This window comes from Crassostrea angulata, chromosome 6, assembly GCF_025612915.1.
Source record: "Crassostrea angulata isolate pt1a10 chromosome 6, ASM2561291v2, whole genome shotgun sequence".
Lineage (NCBI taxonomy): Eukaryota > Metazoa > Mollusca > Bivalvia > Ostreida > Ostreidae > Magallana > Magallana angulata.
In genome coordinates, this window is record NC_069116.1 from 10,378,321 (window position 1) to 10,397,144 (window position 18,824).

Genomic DNA, 18,824 nt, shown 5'->3' on the forward strand with positions numbered 1-18,824 from the left:
GGTATCTTTATTAAAAAAGCATGAAAAATGATAATAAATCATTTAATCTTTTTAGAATTGTATTCTAAAAAAAGCAAAGATTATACACATGGTAACTTCAGGTACTCAAGTATTACCCGAATTCATCATGATCACTAAAATGTGAGACACGCGGAAGAGCATGCAATGATACAACCAATCAAAAACCAGTTTGTTGATTGTGTATATAGGTACATATATACATGTGGATACTAAGGCCACACACATTAATGTCCAATGTTCTCCAACCATTAGTAAATCTAGTGATGACTACCAGGAAACTGATGTTGGTTTGTTTTCTTGTTGCAATATTTTACACAACTGGAGAGATCGGAGATCTGGCTTGAATAGGTAAAATCAGGTTGGACTTTGTTATGAGTTACTTAACGTTAAGTGTACACTGATCGGTTTGGTCAGACTACAGGTATTACATGTACAAGACGTAATATGACATTACCCCGGTGAAAAATACCACCATACCATGTTTATGTTTTTCGAAAGGTATTTGTTTTTCCTTTTTTTTGGGGGGGGGGGGGGGTGATTGCTTTTAGTATATTTTATCTTTATTGATATAAAATATCCTTACTTTAAAATTTATCCTGAAAAATACAATTTTAATTCGTATATAATATATGTCAATCTAAGGGGCAATTTTAGTCGATGATCATCGTGCTCAAGCGATAGTCGAGTACATGTACTCGAGTACTCGTTGACATCTCTATAGAAATGTCTCAAATCCAGTAGTTTCCCAGTACGGCAACATTATGTAACCCTGTTAAACCGAGAGCATACTTCTTGTTTTTCATGAAGGGCCAAATTAGGGGAAAAGTAAGGTATAAAAGCCAAATCCTTTTTATGATTAAAGTTTTGTCATAAACAGTGTTGCAAGGGTTACAGATCGATGTCTCCTCTGAAAAAGTGTTACAAGGGTTACAGACCCTTGTATTAATACTGATGTCTGAATATTGAAAATTAAGTCTACTAAAGTCTAGTAAAGTCATGTGTTGTACTGGAAAGTTGTATTGTTTTCTTGCCGTATGTTTATTTACCCGAGTTTTTTAAAGGGACTTGGACACGATTTGAGCTCAAAATTTTAAATTTTGTTTTTCCATTTTAAATGTTTGGAATAGTTAATATTGGTATTCGAAATCTTTTGTCAAAACTTGAAAGTCAAATATTGAGTTATAAGCAAGATACAGAGTTTGACATTCTTTGTTTTGTAAACAAAGCTCGAGCCTTGTTATTGTTTACATATGTGGTTTATTGGTATGAGTTTCAATGAAATGTTGCTTTCTTCTGTTGATAATATTATTTATGAACACATTGAAATAGTTTACTTTGTTTGCCATGAGTCATTTTGTCAAAAAAATAGTAATTCCACACTTTACAGTATTTGTAAACAAATATAAGACTCGAGCTTTGTTTACATAACAATGAATTCTTACCTCAGTATCTCTCTTAAAACTTGACTTCTAACATTTAAATCTTGGTTAATCGTTTAAAATGCGCAGGTAAACCATTTCATACATAAAAATCAAAAAATAAAATTTTGATCTAAAATCGTGTCTAAGTCCCTTTAAGGATTTGGACTAAGACACTGATAGAAAGTGGTATCTACATCGATAAGAGTTACCCCTCTTTTTTAAAATACATTATTTTTCAAACCAAGGAATAACGAAACTTTATATAGTTATTCTCTAGGTTACATGCGTGTTCTTGACGTGTTTTAAATATAAACATTTAAATAAAGTAAACAAAATTAAAATAAATTAAAATAAGTTTAATTTTTATAAATAATAACATGCAATTGTATATACAATACCTAATACCAGTAACAAAATTATATTGCAACAGAACAATTTAGGGAAGAAACTAATTGTCACATGGACTTTTCAAAATTGTAACGGGTAAACATTGCTTTTGATTTGGCAAATACAGTCATGAAAGACAGTTTACGAAATTTCTATTTTTGGTATGGTAAATTTCTTTGGCGTTTCCTTGGACGAATTACTTTGATCACTGTCCTTGCTTTCGTCACTAGATGAGTCCGTTGAAGATTTACTTTTCAGTTCCGGTCTGGACTTCCTGTTTTTGGTCAGATTGTTAATCATCGGCCTGATCTTACTCTCTCCAACGCTCTGTGACCTCTGCACTGGAGACAAGGTCACGGGAGAGGGTCTTTTGTCCTTCAAACTCTCACACGACAAATGTAAGTCCTGAACGCTAAGCTCAGATACTGAGCGACTGTCTGAATTCTGCGCGTCACGTGACAAAGAGTGAAGGAAACTAATGGCGATTGATGTCTTCCGGAATGCGCGCCCATACATACTGTCGCTATGATCACGATCTGAGATGTGAGATTCTGTTGGAGAACATGGTCTGCCTGTATCCTGAGATTGTCGCCATTTTTCTTGTAAGCTAAAATAAATAATTTATACAAGGTTTTCATCTTGTTCTGCTAATATTTATGCTAGGTTGAAATTAATTTTGCAAATTTTGATTCCTTACCTGATCATGGTTTGTGGCAATGGTTTCGAGTATCCTGTCTTTCCAATCAACCAGTAAGTTTTCTGCAAACCTTTACCCTTAATACACATAAAGAAATATTTCATTATTTCTGTAAACTTCACTTTCTGAAAAAAACATTTACAGTACAATTTGATATGTTGTTATTGAATGCACAATGATTAACTCACCTTCACATCAATAATTCCACGTTCCATCGTCATGAACCCCCAACCAAGATCCTTGAGCGCAGAATTCATTCCTGCACTTATGTGGATATGCAATGCTACGGGTAAAAACATCCACATTAGGTACATTTTAATCATCAGACAAAATATTGAACTCTTCTTTCAATATTCTATTGAATTCTTATGAAATTGTAACAATAAATGCGTCAATCAAAAAGTGTTTGGCGCCCTATATACCTTTCCCTGTAGACTCCATTCTGGAAGCCATGTTGACGGTGTCGCCGAACAAGCAGTACCTGGGCATGGCCGTGCCTACCACCCCTGCGGCACACCCTCCCGTGTGTAGACCAATCCGAAGTTGCAGCTTGGACCCCGGAAGATGGCGGATCTTGAAGTTGGTGACTCCATTCAACAAGTCCAGCGCCATGTTGGCGATCTCCCCGGAGTGTTTCTTCCCGTTCCGGCGAGGGAGGCCGCTTACACACATGTAGGCATCACCGATAGTCTCCACCTGACGGTGATAAAGTAATGAAAATCATAGTTGTAATAATCCACTTTTGTAGCTACAGTGGTTTATTTTCAACTGGCAAAAACTTTTTTGTAGAACACTTATTTTTTGTCCCATCATTACAGACATTTAATGGATAAAACAAATACTTAAAAACCAGGTTTTATGGTGGTTACTTGTGCAGTTACCTTATACACGTCATGTCGAGCGATGATTTCATCAAAAGTTGTATAAAGATCATTAAGAAGATCCACAACCTATGGTAGAACAATAGTATAGCAGGCCTTATTTTTGTTATTTATTATTCAACTTATAAATAAGTAAATTCTTGTAGGACGAAGGAAAAAATGGCGAGGTTAAATTAACTTTCTGCCACTAGAAACGCAAATCTTTTTCTTGCCTTTTCTCTAAAAATGTGCTTAAAGTGGATTTTTTTTTACTGAATAGGAATTTCTAGTAATTACGATTCCTTGTAGAATTAAGAACACACCTGTAGTGGTTCGCTTTGGTTGGCTATCGTTGTGAAGCCGACAATGTCGGAAAAGAAAATGGAGACCTCGTCATAACACTCCGGCTGAACAGACTCCCCCCGTTTCAACTGCTCCGCGACTAACCTACAGTAAATCACAATGCAACAAATGACCAATATTGCAGGGTGTTCTAAATGTTCCGTGAACAAGAGGTGAGTCACATGATTCCATTATGAGCGTGTTAAGAACTGTACTCACGGAGGGAGCATGTTGTACAGCAGTCTGTCCGTCTTCTGTTTCTCCAGGGCCAGTTCCTCAGTCCTCTCCGTCACCAGCTGTTCAAGGTTGTTACTGTACGCCTCCAGCATCTGTATCATGTTGTCCATAATGTTGATCTTTCTGTAAAAAAAAAATTCAATTTCCTGTGATTTTAGATCAAGAAAGCAAAATGGTTAAAACGCCATTAGATGTTTTGCATATATATATATAGGACACTATTTAGATTGTATTTCAAAACCATTTCATTCATAAATATATTAAATATTTTCTTTAAAAATTCTGTGTAAACATAAAAATTGAAAACAACTTCTTTCATTGAAGATGGTACTATGAATTACAATTGCTTAGTTTGGCATTCGTATTTACCCTGATAATGGAAATAGCCAGCCTAGAAATTGCATGCGAAAGCACAATGTTTATTGCTTAAATTTAATATGTAAAACTGAAATTTTTTAAATTTATTTTAAAAGTGCAAGTATATTCAGAAGTGTAGCATTACCTTCCACTATTTATGTCTATGAGCCTCTTCCTGATGCTATGAAAATCAGGCCTGGATTCAGAATGTTCGTGCCAACAGCACCTCATCAAGAAGACCGCTTTATCCGGGACATTGCTGTCATCCGGTATGTGAGGTCGGTACGGGGGGACCTCGTGGTTCCGCACCCTCATTATTATTTCTGAAAAAAGAGGGTAAAGTTTTAAGAAATATACATTCATTTGATATATTTGTAGCAAAATGAAGCTTTAACTATTTTCTTCATTATGATATGTTTTGAATCGAACATGATTGCAAACACACCTTTGGGAGACGACACGACATTGAAGTAATATGGAGTGGTTCTGAGGAAGATTTCCTGTAAGATGATACCAAAGCTGTATACATCTCCTTTCTGTGTCCCTTTTCGAGGGATTTTCTGCAGACGTAACAACTCTGGTGCTGTCCAGAATAAGCCTACAAAGGACAAGAATTTTCTTTTAAAAAATTATATTACTCCTACTAGATAAAGTTCTTTAAAATTCATGTTTGCAAAAGCTAATAAAAGTCGTATATTTTGTTGCTGTATATATTACATAATATACTTTTAACACATGCACCATGCACCAATTTATAAGAAATTGGTGCATTTAATAACAAACAAACCATTGACAAATACGAATATTAGAATGTTATCAAATATGAATACCTGTGTAGAATTCGTGTTCCCCGACCTCCTGGGTGGGTTCCTCGGGATGGGTCGTTATGGCGCCATAGTCGGTCAACTTTAGCACCCACCGACTGTCTATCACACAATTACTGGACTTCAAGTTACCGTGGGATCTCAAGGAAGACTTGTGTAAAAACTCCATGCCCTGAAATTATAAAGGCAAATTAAAGGTTTATTCTGGTTTTGGATTTTGATTGTACAATGTTTTGTGAATCATGAAAATTTAAAACGAATGCTTACCCTTGCTAAGTCTAATGCAAAAGACATTTTGAACATCCAATCCAATTTGATGTCGTCATTTTCTAAAATATCCTAAACAGAAAAAATGGTTAAAATTATACAAAAATTTAATCGAATGATCTCGCCAATCAAATAACATTCTTATATACATGTTCTTCTTTGATTGCAAATTTTATTTAAGTTAGAACACATCGACATGTTTCTTTTTCAGCAAGAATCAGTGTTAAGTTTTGATGCTTTGATTGTAGGGGAATACCTATTACCTGTAAACTTCCTTTGGGACAATACATTGTCAGAACATAGCAATTTTCTGGCTCCAAGTTAGCACCAACAAATTGGTTTAAATTGTCATGATGTAATTCTCGTAACTGAAATATATTAATACAAATATCTGCTATTTGGTGCATTCAATTAATATACCGTTATGTTGAACACTTTGTAACATTATGATACAGAATAATAATTTAAAAATCCTACCGTTTTGAGATCCCGTAGGACATCTCGCGTCAGTCTGATAGACCTTCGTTGTAAACTCTTCACCGCCACCACAGAACCCTAGCAATTCAGATTATATATAGTCATAAAAATGGATTAAAGCATGAATACTTCATTTCATAATGTTAATTATATACACCACCCATCTTTACTTTCTTAGACCTATACCTTGTAATTCCCGATTGGAGCAAATAGGAAGTTCTTGTCCAGACTGCAAGAGGAACCAAATCCCAGCGTGCCCCTAGTTTCCTGCAGAAGAAATTGTGTTCATCATACGTTTTTAATTTCTATATATTAGAGGAGTTTTAAGAAATGAGTGATCCAGCAAGATGAAACATTGATTGCTTACCATCCGAACAAGTTTTTTGGTCGGGTGTGGGCCTGCCTGTTGTTTGGGGGCCACCTGCTTGTTTCTCAGTTTGATTTCATTTTCATTTACTTTCCACAACATTCCCATAAGTTCTTTTTCAAAGCGCATTTTTCTGGAATTTGTGCAAATAAAAAAACATTTATTTTGTTTACATGTATATCAAAGCAAATAACAACTCCTTTGTTTCTTCGTTGTAATTAACAGCATGTATAACTTTTATAATTAAACAAAAATAATGTTTTCACCTTCATTAATAACTGACGCAATTTATTGCTTGTTTAGCTTAAAATCACATTGAGCTTTTTCACACACCAGTTGTAAATTTTTGTATTAAATGAGACAAGCACCTGTAAAGATAAAACGCCAGAATGAAAGCGGCGACACTGAGCAATCCGCCAATACAGGCCCCCGCGATTATCGCCCCTCTCTCATTCGCATCGTCTGAAAATATGTAAATTTAATTTTTATTCAACAACATTTAAATGAAGAAGAAAAAAAATAGCACTTTGCAATATAAATTTTTGTCGGTGGCATTTTTGCGTCTGTCTGTGATGCAATTGTCTTAAAATATATTTTTTCATATAAGATTCAATGTTATCTATTTATTTTTTAAAGAAATTAAAATTCTATAAAATTTGAACTAAAATATGATAGGATTGAAAATTCATATGAAGAAATATAATTTCTGTAGAAAAGTATACTGTTTGAATTATTAACCTGTAGAAAATAATTTTTATTTTTCTATTAAAAAATAGGAAGAATATAGTTTTTAGAAAATTCTACAATAGAAATAGGAATTATTAATACTTATACAGTCTATATGAAACTTAAATTCTTAATCTCATCATGTGTTTTATGTCATGTTTTATGTTTATTTCTGCGAACGATGAAAAATAATCATACACATTGTACTTGTACAAAGGTGAAAATACAATTTAATAGATACCGTTATCTTTGCAGGAACTGCCGGTGAACCCACACTTGGGCGTGTCTTGTGGAGGCCCTGCTCCGATCCATTCCATGGGAGTCGGGGTTTTGACGCACTGGTCAGAGGACAGCTCATACACGACTGAGAAGTTGCCTTGTTGGTAATGGGAGACACGGTAGGTTCGTGTGGCGAACGAGTTGTTGAATCGAATGTGACCCGTCCAGCCTAAGAATATTATATAAATAGTGCCTGTTTGGGAGGGTAACAGTTGAAATTGACACCCCGAGAAAACCATTGTCAACCGACGCGAAGCGGAGGTTGACAATGGTTTTCGAGGGGTGTCAATTTCAACTCTTATCCTTCCAAACAGGCACTATTTATTTTATTTATTGAATGTCTTAATTTTATAGAGTTTTTAGCTCACCTGAGCTGAAAGCTCAAGTGAGCTATTCTGATCACTTTTTGTCCGTCGTCCGTCCGTCCGTCCGTCTGTCCGTCCGTCCGTCTGTCCGTCTGTCTGTCCGTCTGTAAACTTTTTACATTTTGAACTTCTCTAAAACCGCTTATCCAATTTCAACCAAATTTGGCACAAAGCATCCTTATGGGAGGGCGAATATAAATTGCAGAAATAAAAGTCAGATCTGTATTCAAAGCGGAGAAAACCTTGAAACTGTAAAAAAAGGGGGGTGCATTTTAAAAAATCTTCTTCTCAAGAACTACTGATTCCAATTCAACGTTGTTTAGCATAAATTATCCTTATGGGAAGGAAAATATAAATTGCAAAAATTAAGGTCTAATTATGTTTCAAATCTGAGTTATTACGAAAATAATAATAAAGGAAAGGCGTGTTTTAATCAGTTTAATAGCTTCGGATTCGGCATTCGGTAAAATGGGTAGACAAGACTTGGCCTGGGCAAAACAAAAGATTGGCAGTTATTAATCTGCCAATCTCATTAAAATTTCAGGATATTTGATGGACCAGTATATTTGTATTTGCTGTAAATATTGCTGCAAAATAATGCGTATTTGGAATTGACGATTGCCGATCTGCCCCGGCTTTTATTTTGCCACGGCCCAGGTTTGCGTACCCATTTTACCAAGACTCGTATTCCATACATCTAAAACGAGGTTCTTTGTTTAAAGCAGCCATGACATTATACGGTCGATCTGACTATGATGAATTTGCTTGTTGTGCAACAGTTCGCGAATGAAGGGAGAGTTTTGAAACATGCAAAATGTATTTGTGCCGATTTTGTGAAGTAAATTGAGGCTAAATATTTCAATGCGTTGACAGTTTTCACACATGACGTTGGTGTTAGCTTGTTCTGATTTTCGTTTCGTTTTCATTATTTATGCTTTGTAACCTGGGAACTATTGTCTGTATTTCGTGATTTTTACGTATCAAACAGAGACTTCGGTAAATCAAACAGTTAACTGTTTACCTGCGCAAATTAAGCAAAATCTGATGTATCAAAAAAGTACTGAAATACAATTCATTCTATCGGTAATTCGGCATTATATTTTGCGTAATGGTATATTAATGCAATAGGTTTTGTTGAGATGCTCGGCATTTTCTCGAGTTTATTCAGTGTAAATAGAGTTTGATATCGCTGTCGGAAATATGTAGGTATATACATGTACATGTATATATATGATTCATTTCGAAAAAATAAATTGTGTTCTTTATTTGTTATAGTGCATGTTTCTTGTGTTTTATATAATTGTTTACAATTTCTATTTACTAACCATATCTGAGTGTTAAGCTTCGAATTATAAGCAAGATACAGAGATTTGCTCACAATTCTATGTTTCTACACAGATCTTAAAAACTAAAGATTAAAAATCTAAAAAAAAATTCAATATTTATTAAGAAAATTTTCAAAGTCTCTTCTTCCAGAAACCAACTTTAACAACTTATTGCATTGTAAACTTAACCTTTTTTAGCTCACCTGAGCCAAAGTCTTCTCAAAAACTATTAGGCCAGGAAAGCTCAAATTTGAGTGGAAGCATCCTCAGGTAGTGTAGATTCAAGTTTGTTCAAATCATGATCCCCGGGGGTAGGGTGGGGCCACAATTGGGAGATCAAGTTTTGCATAGGAATATATTGAGAAAATCTTTTAAAAATCTTCTTCTCAAAAATATTTGGCCAAGAAATCTCAAATTGGCATGTAACCATCCTTAGGAAGTGTAGATTCAAGTTTGTTCAAATCATGGTCCCTGGGGGTAGGGCGGGGTCACAATGGGGGATAAATTTTTATAGATAGAGAAAATCTTTAAAAGTCTTCTTCTCAAAATTATTAGGCCAGGAAAGCCCAAATTTGAGTGGAAGCATCCCCAGATCGTATAGATTCAAGTTTGTTTAAATAATAGTCCAGGGGTAGGGTGAGGCCACAATGGGGAATGAATTTTTACTTAGGAATATATTGAGAAAATCTTTAAAAATCTTCTTTTTAAAGAATTTTTGGCCAGAAAGGGTTTAAACTTGTGTAGAGGCATCCTCGGGTAGTGTAAATTCAAGTTTGCAAAATCACAGTCCCTAGTGGTAGGGCGGGACCGTGATGGCGGTTTGAATTTTTACATAGGAATATGAAGAGAAAATCTTTAAAACTATTCTGGGAAAGTGTTCGGTTCAAAACTCAGTACTTAGTGTGAAAGCAAAGGTTATGCAGATTTAAGTCTGATGAAACCATGATTCCCTAGAGAAAAATGGGGCCATGAAATGGGGGGAGGGGGGGTATATAGGAATAGAGACAAATCTTCTTACAGGTACAACAACAAAAGGGGCTTGGTATTTACCAAAAAATAAGAGGTTGATAAAAATTGGCAGATTTTCAATTTTTTTAGCAAGATCTACTGTACTCAGTTGTCAAGATATTTTGATACTGTAATGCTAATTTGATCAGAATTAAGGCAATTTTTGCTCAGGTGAGCGATGTGGCCCCTGGGCCTCTTGTTTACTGCTTTACGTGAATTCTACGGCGAACCGTACGCGCATCATTTACGCGCATGTAACAATTCGTTGTGTTACCCGTTGCTAAGTGTGTTGCTAACGCTGAGGGTAATAGAACGGATTATCAACTGCGTCTAAACCAATCAGATTTCAGTATTTAACATCAAAGTATAACAATATAAAATACCGTAGTCTGATCAGTCAGTTCAATGTATACAATGTAGATGTACAAAATCATAAGTGGTTAATTTAATCATAGCTATATATTCTAATTATCATTCTATTAATGTTAGTAAATAAATCCAAAGAATCTATTACTCTTTTCAATGAACATTTTTTATACGCTATCACATTATGCTCAAAGTTAGAATCAAATTTGAAAAAAGTGTTGATTTTATCAACATTTTCGTTAAATTATGATATTAATTTGTAAAAAGTCCAATGTTTTAGTTATTTTTTAAATTTATTTCTATTCTAAAAACTTTTGATTAAGAATTGAAAATAAATCCCCTCAAATTAATTAATTATCTCAAAAAATTGAAATTGTCAGAAAAAAAATCATTATGCCTGAAAAGGGATGTAATTCATATCAAAATTCCTCCCTTTCATGGTCAGAAAGTGGTCACGAAAATATTATATGTTGTAGAACACATCTCAATGTTGATGTTTTAAAGAAAGCAAAAAAAAAAAAAATTCATTGACAAATAATTTTACACTGCAACGCCCTGATCCCCTTTAATACTAATTTTCCAAATTATTGTAGACGTGAAAGTCTCCTTGGAGAGAAGGAAGAGTGAATCGGCAGCACAGATATAGATTGAGTACCGACAAAATCTTGTGTACACTCAAACATGGCAGATTAAAGTGTTTTGCGTGCTTTTCATATAAAGTTGTAAATGTTAACAAAGAAATATTTATGCTTGTATATGATATACGTCATTGACATGTTGTTGTTAAACTGTTAAACTTGTTTGTTGATTTGCCTCTTTATGCTGCTATATGTAGCAATGTCACATACCGGAATATTTTACAACAAAAAAAGACAAAATATAGCTTCAGATTACACATCTTTATGATCTTGTTTAGAATTAAATACCTTCGCAGCCCAAACCACATATACTTTTTTATTAATTTTAGAGTAGTACTGCTTAGACATGTAACTTTTAATCAATGAGATAACAAATAAAAAAAACATGTTTTTAGCTTTTATTATCTGAAACATACCTGTGTAATTGATTCTTTGTAGGTTTTGATGAAGTTGTAATGGATTGGTATTATTGAGGACTACAAAGTGACTGTACAGGATAACGGCATCATATAAGTAGGCATAGAACTCACTGGCCTGAAAAAGAGCGTCGTACAGTAAACCATAAAATAAGTATCACTAACTAGTATTATATGTACATGTATGTAATTGACGTTTTCTACAATGAACAACTTTTTTCATCCATTTTTTTTAAATTATTTTTTTTTTTAGTTTTCACTATAAAGCATATGGTCCATTGTTAATAAATCACTTATCAAACGGGTTTTTTTTTTACGTGTACGTAACCTTTAATTTATAGAACGAATTAATAAGTTCGAAAGAAAATATTGTTATTTGCTATTTCATGTATTTATTTTTACTTGAAATTAGCTAGCATAGAAAAAGCGAAAACGGAGGCGGGGGTGTTAACATTGATAATTTAAAACTGAACCATTTAAAAAAAGGAAACAACTCAAAAATTATGATGATCATTTAGATCTAAGAAAGACACATAACTATAAATTGTACATAATGTTAGCTTACCGGTTGTGACAATGAGTTGTGACTGGTGAACTGGTCGTAGCTGCTTTGTGAGACTGTGAATGGTCCTATCTGAAGTAGTGACTGGAGCGTGTTCTTGGGGTGTGGGACGCTAAGTCCGGAGGATTGATTCAATGCAGGGCTGAACTTCCAGTGAATGAACATATAGGAGCCGTCGTTCATTCCTTCTGACGTCACTGCCGTCAGGAAGGTCTCCAGAAACATCTCAGGAACAAGCACTACTATGACTTAAAAAAAAAACCCAATAAAAATAAATTAAGAAAGCTTGATGCATAAAATTACCTGGGGCATATCTACCCTAAACTTGAAAAATGATTTTTTACCATTAAATGAATGACACTTTATTTACTATATTGATTATCTAGAAAGAATCCAAATATATAAGATTTAAAATTTGAATATTTTCCTACTTCTTTGTACAAAGGTCTTTGACTCAGGGAGATAAATATGGTCTAAAAATTACTATAATCACTCATCCCTCTTAATAAACAGTTAAAAAGTAACCTCCTATTATCCTCAAGTTCTAGAGGGTTACTAATTCAAGCGTACCTGATGTTTCAAATACTACATGTACACTGTAGTAGTCTTTTGGGTCTACATGACTATTATTTATCAAAGAATCAATACTAGCTATGCAGTTTTGTTTTGTTTTTATTTTTTGTGATTTGTAGATGGGCAACATAGTCAACCACCATCAACAATATGTGTCTGTTAACGAGCCCCGATGCCATTTATTGTAGTTTCTACCTCCATGCCATACAAAAAGGAGTTTGGTAAATACATTGTATGTTCCATAAGCCGGTGTATGGAGCATTGTATAATGTAGGCTGTGGAATAAAGTAAATAAAATACCAAAATGCAAATTGGTCAAGATTTTCTCTTTACATTGCATGTTGTAGGTTATTGAGCAAACTAAATAATTTAACCAAATGCTGGTCTATAGAGAGGGAACCTATATGTTGATCAACACACTAATACCAATAGATTTCATATCCTCTCCATAACTTTTAAATTTTGAATAATACTGTGACGTAACTTGTTGGTATTTATAGCGAGTTTAATTCATTGATAAGCATCTAAATAACTTGGACTGTACTTTTAAAATTGAATAATGCATGTTGGTAGTGCTGATCTCGAATTATCAAAACAACAAAGGGGCATTAACGTATTAAGAGTACAAATATAACTTACAGCACCATAGCGGGTAGTCAGTGGGACGTTTACTCTAATTTATTCAATGGAATTTAAATGAGCCAACCAGTTGTCAACAAAGTGTACTAACTTTTAATTCGTATTGATAGAGCTCTGTTCATTCTTTTTATCAAAGCCCTGCTTCTCGATATAAAGATACAAGTAAAACTACATGTATTAAATTGAAGTTGTCTAAACCGATATTTGGTCTGTGTTTCTAATCCACGTTGAAACCTCAAGAGAATCATCTTTGCATTGATGGTCAAAAGTCATAGAGTTTCTATGTTCTCATAAAGATGAAGACCGAAGCATTGTAAAGGGCAATAAAAGCCGTCCGAACCCTTTTATTTTGGTCGATTCCTTTGGTTTGTGCAGAGGTTGCTGTGTCTTGGTACTTACTTCTGACCAAAGCCTTGATAGAAGAAAGCGTGGACTTCATTGAGTCACCAGTCATGTTGGTGGGGAGCACACGTTTAACTGTGACGTCATCATCCTGCAGCACAGATTTTGTAGTCACCGCCATCTGTCTATGTATTTCAGTATTTGCGTGTATTATACCTAAAGAAAAATAAACTTTGTAATTTGTTAATATTTTTTATTTTATATATTTGATATTTTTCTATAGCTGTAATAGTTTTCCATTAACCTGTCCACAACTTATCAAAAGAGACCACATTTATAAAAACTATTTCAAAATTTTCACACAAGGATTTATTTTGGCTAAATAGTTGATAAATTGATGTCTTTTTGTTTCTATATTAAGGAACTCAAAGGATGCCAGGAGTAAAGCAAATGAGAAGGTGGGAGATGTAAAATAGTTTAGCAACAGAAAGGACATTATTTTTCTATGTTAACAGAGGTCGGAAAGTGAGCATTGAAAAGTGCTTACTTTCTAACAGCTCTTATCATAGATCCTAAAGATAAATACGTGCCTATGCATTTGTTAATCTTAACTAGAATATCGCCAAGAATTTCTAAGCACCTAAATGACACAAGAGATTTGAAAGCGTTTTATTGTGTGAAATATATTGATCCCTCTACCGGTCATAGTTGCCGATCGCTTGTTTTCCATTTCTCGCTATCGTCTGGCCTTTACCGGGGGTGTCAAGTAAAATGTCATCAAAAAGATAATTCTTTTTGTCGGGACATTATTTGCATATCATCAAAAAAACTCCCGCTTTATCTTTGTCCGTCAGAATTATCATAAATTCGAAATAAAGGGCTTTCTAATCCGCCATTTGGGCGCTGTCCAGCCAGGAAAAACTTTAGAAAAATGTATCAGGGGTGTTCGTCATCCCGTCTTGTTGTCAGTCACAGGTTTCTTTATCAAATGAATCGTTTGCATGACCTAAATCAGAAAACGGCTCTTGAAAAAGTTCAAGATTGTTGTATATAGAGAGATACACTGTGTTTCTGGGATTGAGTGTTTAGCAGCGTCTGTTTGTCCAATGTGTGACATTGTGGGAACGTTTACAGATATACTTTTACCTATCGTCTTCCAGCCCTGACACTGTAGAAGTGTTGCTATATTTCGCGCGATGTCCTCATACGTTCCCAGGGTGGCGATGAGGGTAGGGAAGGAGTCAGCGTCCTCCTTAATGGGCGTCCACGTGACCACTGGTTTGTTCCATAACGCGGCCATCATGGCGATGCTTCTTATTGCTGCAAAAACAAAAACAATCTCCTAACACTTATTGAACATCTACATGTATAATCACGACAATATTTCGAAATAGAAAAACAATTACAACAACTGAGAAAATGTTACTTTCTACAATAATGTCTTCTGAGCCATTCATCCAATAAATATACCAAATTAAGATTCCGTGTTCTTTTCGAACAATTAACTTGTATATTTTCTCAATCTTGATTTACTTTTATTATTCACCAGTATGTTGTCTTGTGTGAAAATGATTTCTTGTGAAACGTTTCGGAAACACAAACATCCCAAGAGTAATGATACATTGACCATTATGTATTTTTGGTTTTTCTTTTTATCTTTTATTATAATTATTTATCATAAAAAGTGCCGATGCTTATCGCTAAAACAGAATTCACTCTTCCACCGAATTAATGGTCATATTAATCAGAAAAACTCTGGTGTTTCGCTAAATTAGGTTACATTAAGTGATTGAAGGCCCGGAAAGATGGACCACAATGTACCAAATTCCCCCAGAGTGGAGCATTCGACTGGAAGTGTAAGGGCCACAGCATTTCCAGGTTAAATTTGATTACATCCATCATAATCTCGATCACAGCGAGAAGTTGTCGATAAGAATCAGGACTAGAAATCAAAATGAGGATTGAAGGAGGGACATGGCAGGATTAGTAAACACCTCGCCCGGTGTTCATACTTCATTTTCTGGGCCAGTGTTTCCAGCAATCACGAAAACTCTATATATTATTTTCATCTTATCACAATAATATCGTGAGCTGATTATCTCATTGTTGTGTCGAAAAAGCTCTTGAGATTTTGAGCCATAATCTGTTACCTGTCTAACAAGGATGCACCGTTTATCGACACATCAGTAAATATATAGCCTGACTCACTACCTATCGACATTGTTCTTTTACCAAGCTTAATCTACATAAAAATTATTTCATTATTACTGTCAAAATGAAAATCGTTGTTGTTACTTCTGAAACAAAAAAGAAAATCAAAATAATGAAACATTAAATTACAGTATATTTTTGTGTACTCTACACCTCTGCTTCAATTAATCAAATTTTATGAACGATCATATGGCTATTCAAGACATACCAGGTATGTCGGAACAAAAATCAGAAATCGTTGAAAACAACAGTATGGAAATTAGTTGTAATTGTACTTAAGGACCCATTGCAATCACCAATATTATGATTATGTGTATGTTTAATTTTGAGGTTATAGGAAATTAATGTGTTATTTTTTTTACTCAAGGAGTGAATAAACATGGTATATTAGATATTTCATACTTCATTTGAGAATTTTCGTAATATCTTTTTGAATTCAAAGTTTAAAATTTTCTATTTACGTACAAAATATTTGGTCACATTTTAAAAATATCTCAAGTAACTGGTATGTAAATGTCACTGACAGAGAGATGCTTAGAATTGACAAATTTATGGGGTTTTTTCCTATATGTGCGTTTATCTGAATGGCATATTTATCAAACGACACTCTAACGAAACTATCTCCAAGTCTTTTATAACTATTCCACAAAGACACCATTCAGTGATTTCTTCTATATTTGGATAACCGGCGTTTGTAAGCCAATTTAAGTAACAGGAACTCTCTTATCTGTTCTTCTAAGACCTTCCATGATCCTTGAGCAATCAAATACTATCAAATGACCCAATGTAAAAATAAATAATGGTAACACGACTTAGTTCTAAAGATTAAGTATATTAACAGGCTGACTTAAGGTAGAAAATCTAATGGGGTTCCAGGAATCTCCTCATCCTTGTAATCAGCAACTTCAGAAATGGATGCGGATAATTTGCAGGGTCTACGAACTTTCGGAGGGGTTTTGATTTACGATGCTTCCCCTCTTTTTTCTAACAAAAATACCAATATCTTTAGTGTGATTGTCAGTATGACATCCAAATCATCAGATGAAATTACCTCTACAAATAGGTCCGAATTAAGAGTAACGGGATGGGCGAGAAAATGATAAAGGCGCCAAACCCTGTATGCTAATAAAGACAGTTTTTATATTTTGATTAGAGCCAAAGCAATGCGTGTAAACAAGGAAAAAGAAAAAATGGCATACTTCATGATCATTAAACAAAATTGCTTCGTAAAAAAAACCTAAACAGTTTCAGAATTTAAATTACTTTTAAAAAGCTTAAGATTTGAAGCCAAGAATGGCAAACGTGAATTGGATAAAAATTCAATGTCTCTGAGCATCCTCGCTTCTGTACAAGACATCCCATCAACATCAGTTAGAGTTGATTTATGATGATGCCCCTCTTTCTGTCAATTCTTATACAAAAATTTACAACATTGCCGCAACAAATCAAATTCTGCAGGATTTTCCCGTACAGTGGTTAATGTAGCATTTGTATATAGCTAATGTACCGTTAATTCTAATCTCAAGATACGGCGCGTATTACTAATCCTAAACAGTGGACTGATAGTACTATTGCCATTGTTTTACAAGTGTTATAAATTACATCAAATTCTCTAAACTTTAGAACTAAAAGAGAAAATAATTAATGAATATTTTTTTATTTTGAAATTACCTAGTGATTAAACAGTGTTTACAAATGTACAAATTAAGGTCACACGTATATATACCATTTTAATTCTACCAGGAATTGGCGGATACAAACTCAGGTAAATGATCTCACCTTTCTCGCAGACTGGACCAATGAAGCTTTGCACGCTGTCCTTAATTCCGAACGCCTCATTTAAGGCTGTTCCTTCGTCACAATTTGTATTCTTGGATAATACATTGAATTGCAGACTACCACTAACATTGGCGAGGGCTTGACTTAAAGCCCCAGACACTGTAGCTTCGGACGGGAGTCCTGGAACGGTAGAAGTCGAGGGAATCAGAAGTCCTATTGGCTCAGACCCCGAACATAGTGTTAAACAACTGCAAACAATAACCAACACAAAAAATGCAGGCATATTCCTCACATCTAAATTTTTTTTTTACTATTTCTTGGAAACCTGTAAATTCAGTAATTCTAAGAGATGCGCAATGAAAACTGTCCGACTCCGGAATATATTCTGGTCGTGTCTTGAGAGGTGATGGCGTGGTCCGATTAAATCACCCCATCCCTGCAGTGTTATAAGACAAAAACACTATCTAATCAGCCGGTCCACGATCATCTTGCCATGATTGGCTTTGTTCCGATACCAAGATTGACGGCGTACATAACAAACTCATAATTTACTTTGACAAACTTTTGTACCGAAAATCCAGTCGCTTGATACAAAGTCCCTACTTCCCCGATACTTATTTCTGATTTCTGCTTTGCGAACGATCGCTTCCTTCCATTGGTTAAAACGATGCAATTTTGCACATAAATTCGCTTGATTGAAATGCTAGAAAAGCAGCCTGATAAAATCCTTGTTTTCCTATACTGATCATAGCAGTTTCTTGTTTGGAGTAATGCTCACTGGGCCATGCATTCAAATCTATTATCCAAGTCAATGGCCATATTCCCCATGGAATTACATCGGAATACTATATCAACCAAACCTTTTTTAAGATATTAGGTAGTCAGCGATTACAGCCAGTTACGATGCATTTCTCCGAGTTTAATAACGTTTAGATTAGAGTATAGAATTAGTTAAGAAAATATTATCCAATATTAAGCCAATCAAAATTCCGTTCACTCTCGTAATTGTGTATTTAAAAATACTAAACAAAAACTATCATTAAAGAGTACGCACGGCTATCGAATGGGACTTAAATGATCGAAAACTGATTCGAAATTGGGATTTCTTTAACAACCAAGAAATGTAATCAGATAGCGCTTTAGCACAGTGATACAACACTGAACCCTTATTTTTATTCCGGAGAAAGAAGTCGCACCCAGACTTGGCGTTCGTATGGTCCTAACCTTTTGTATCATTTATCAAGTCTTTTCTAAAACTGCCTTCAGAAAGGCCTGAATAAATGTTTAAAGGGATTGAAAGATATTCTCTTCTTGTTGGAAAGGGTTATTATAAATCAT

General features: G+C 34.6%; 1 protein-coding gene across 1 annotated transcript; it reads right to left on the minus strand.

Moving 5' to 3' along the window:
- Positions 1-1,783: 1,783 nt before the first annotated feature.
- On the minus strand, positions 1,784-18,528 carry LOC128189434 (atrial natriuretic peptide receptor 2-like). Its single transcript, XM_052861042.1, has 22 exons — positions 17,487-18,528; positions 14,643-14,816; positions 13,554-13,712; positions 11,946-12,190; positions 11,381-11,498; positions 7,225-7,431; positions 6,626-6,719; positions 6,258-6,390; positions 6,077-6,157; positions 5,891-5,968; positions 5,677-5,781; positions 5,414-5,485; positions 5,153-5,318; positions 4,768-4,920; positions 4,468-4,645; positions 3,948-4,088; positions 3,710-3,833; positions 3,408-3,476; positions 2,949-3,222; positions 2,715-2,809; positions 2,527-2,603; positions 1,784-2,436 (listed from the first exon to the last, which is right to left on the minus strand). Exons 1-22 carry the CDS (start codon positions 17,767-17,769, stop codon positions 1,971-1,973), a joined length of 3,492 nt encoding a protein of 1,163 aa, XP_052717002.1. The 5' UTR covers positions 17,770-18,528; the 3' UTR covers positions 1,784-1,970.
- Between the last annotated feature and the right edge of the window lie 296 nt (positions 18,529-18,824).

Coding starts and splice junctions, on each gene's coding strand:
- LOC128189434 (XM_052861042.1), bottom strand. CDS start 17,769: ATGCCTGCATTTTTTGTGTTGGTTATTGTTTGCAGTTGTTTAACACTA. Junction 6,391..6,625: donor CTGGCGTTTTATCTTTACAG/GTGCTTGTCTCA, acceptor CACAAATTCCAG/AAAAATGCGCTTTGAAAAAG. Junction 3,477..3,709: donor ACCAAAGCGAACCACTACAG/GTGTGTTCTTAA, acceptor GTTCTACCATAG/GTTGTGGATCTTCTTAATGA.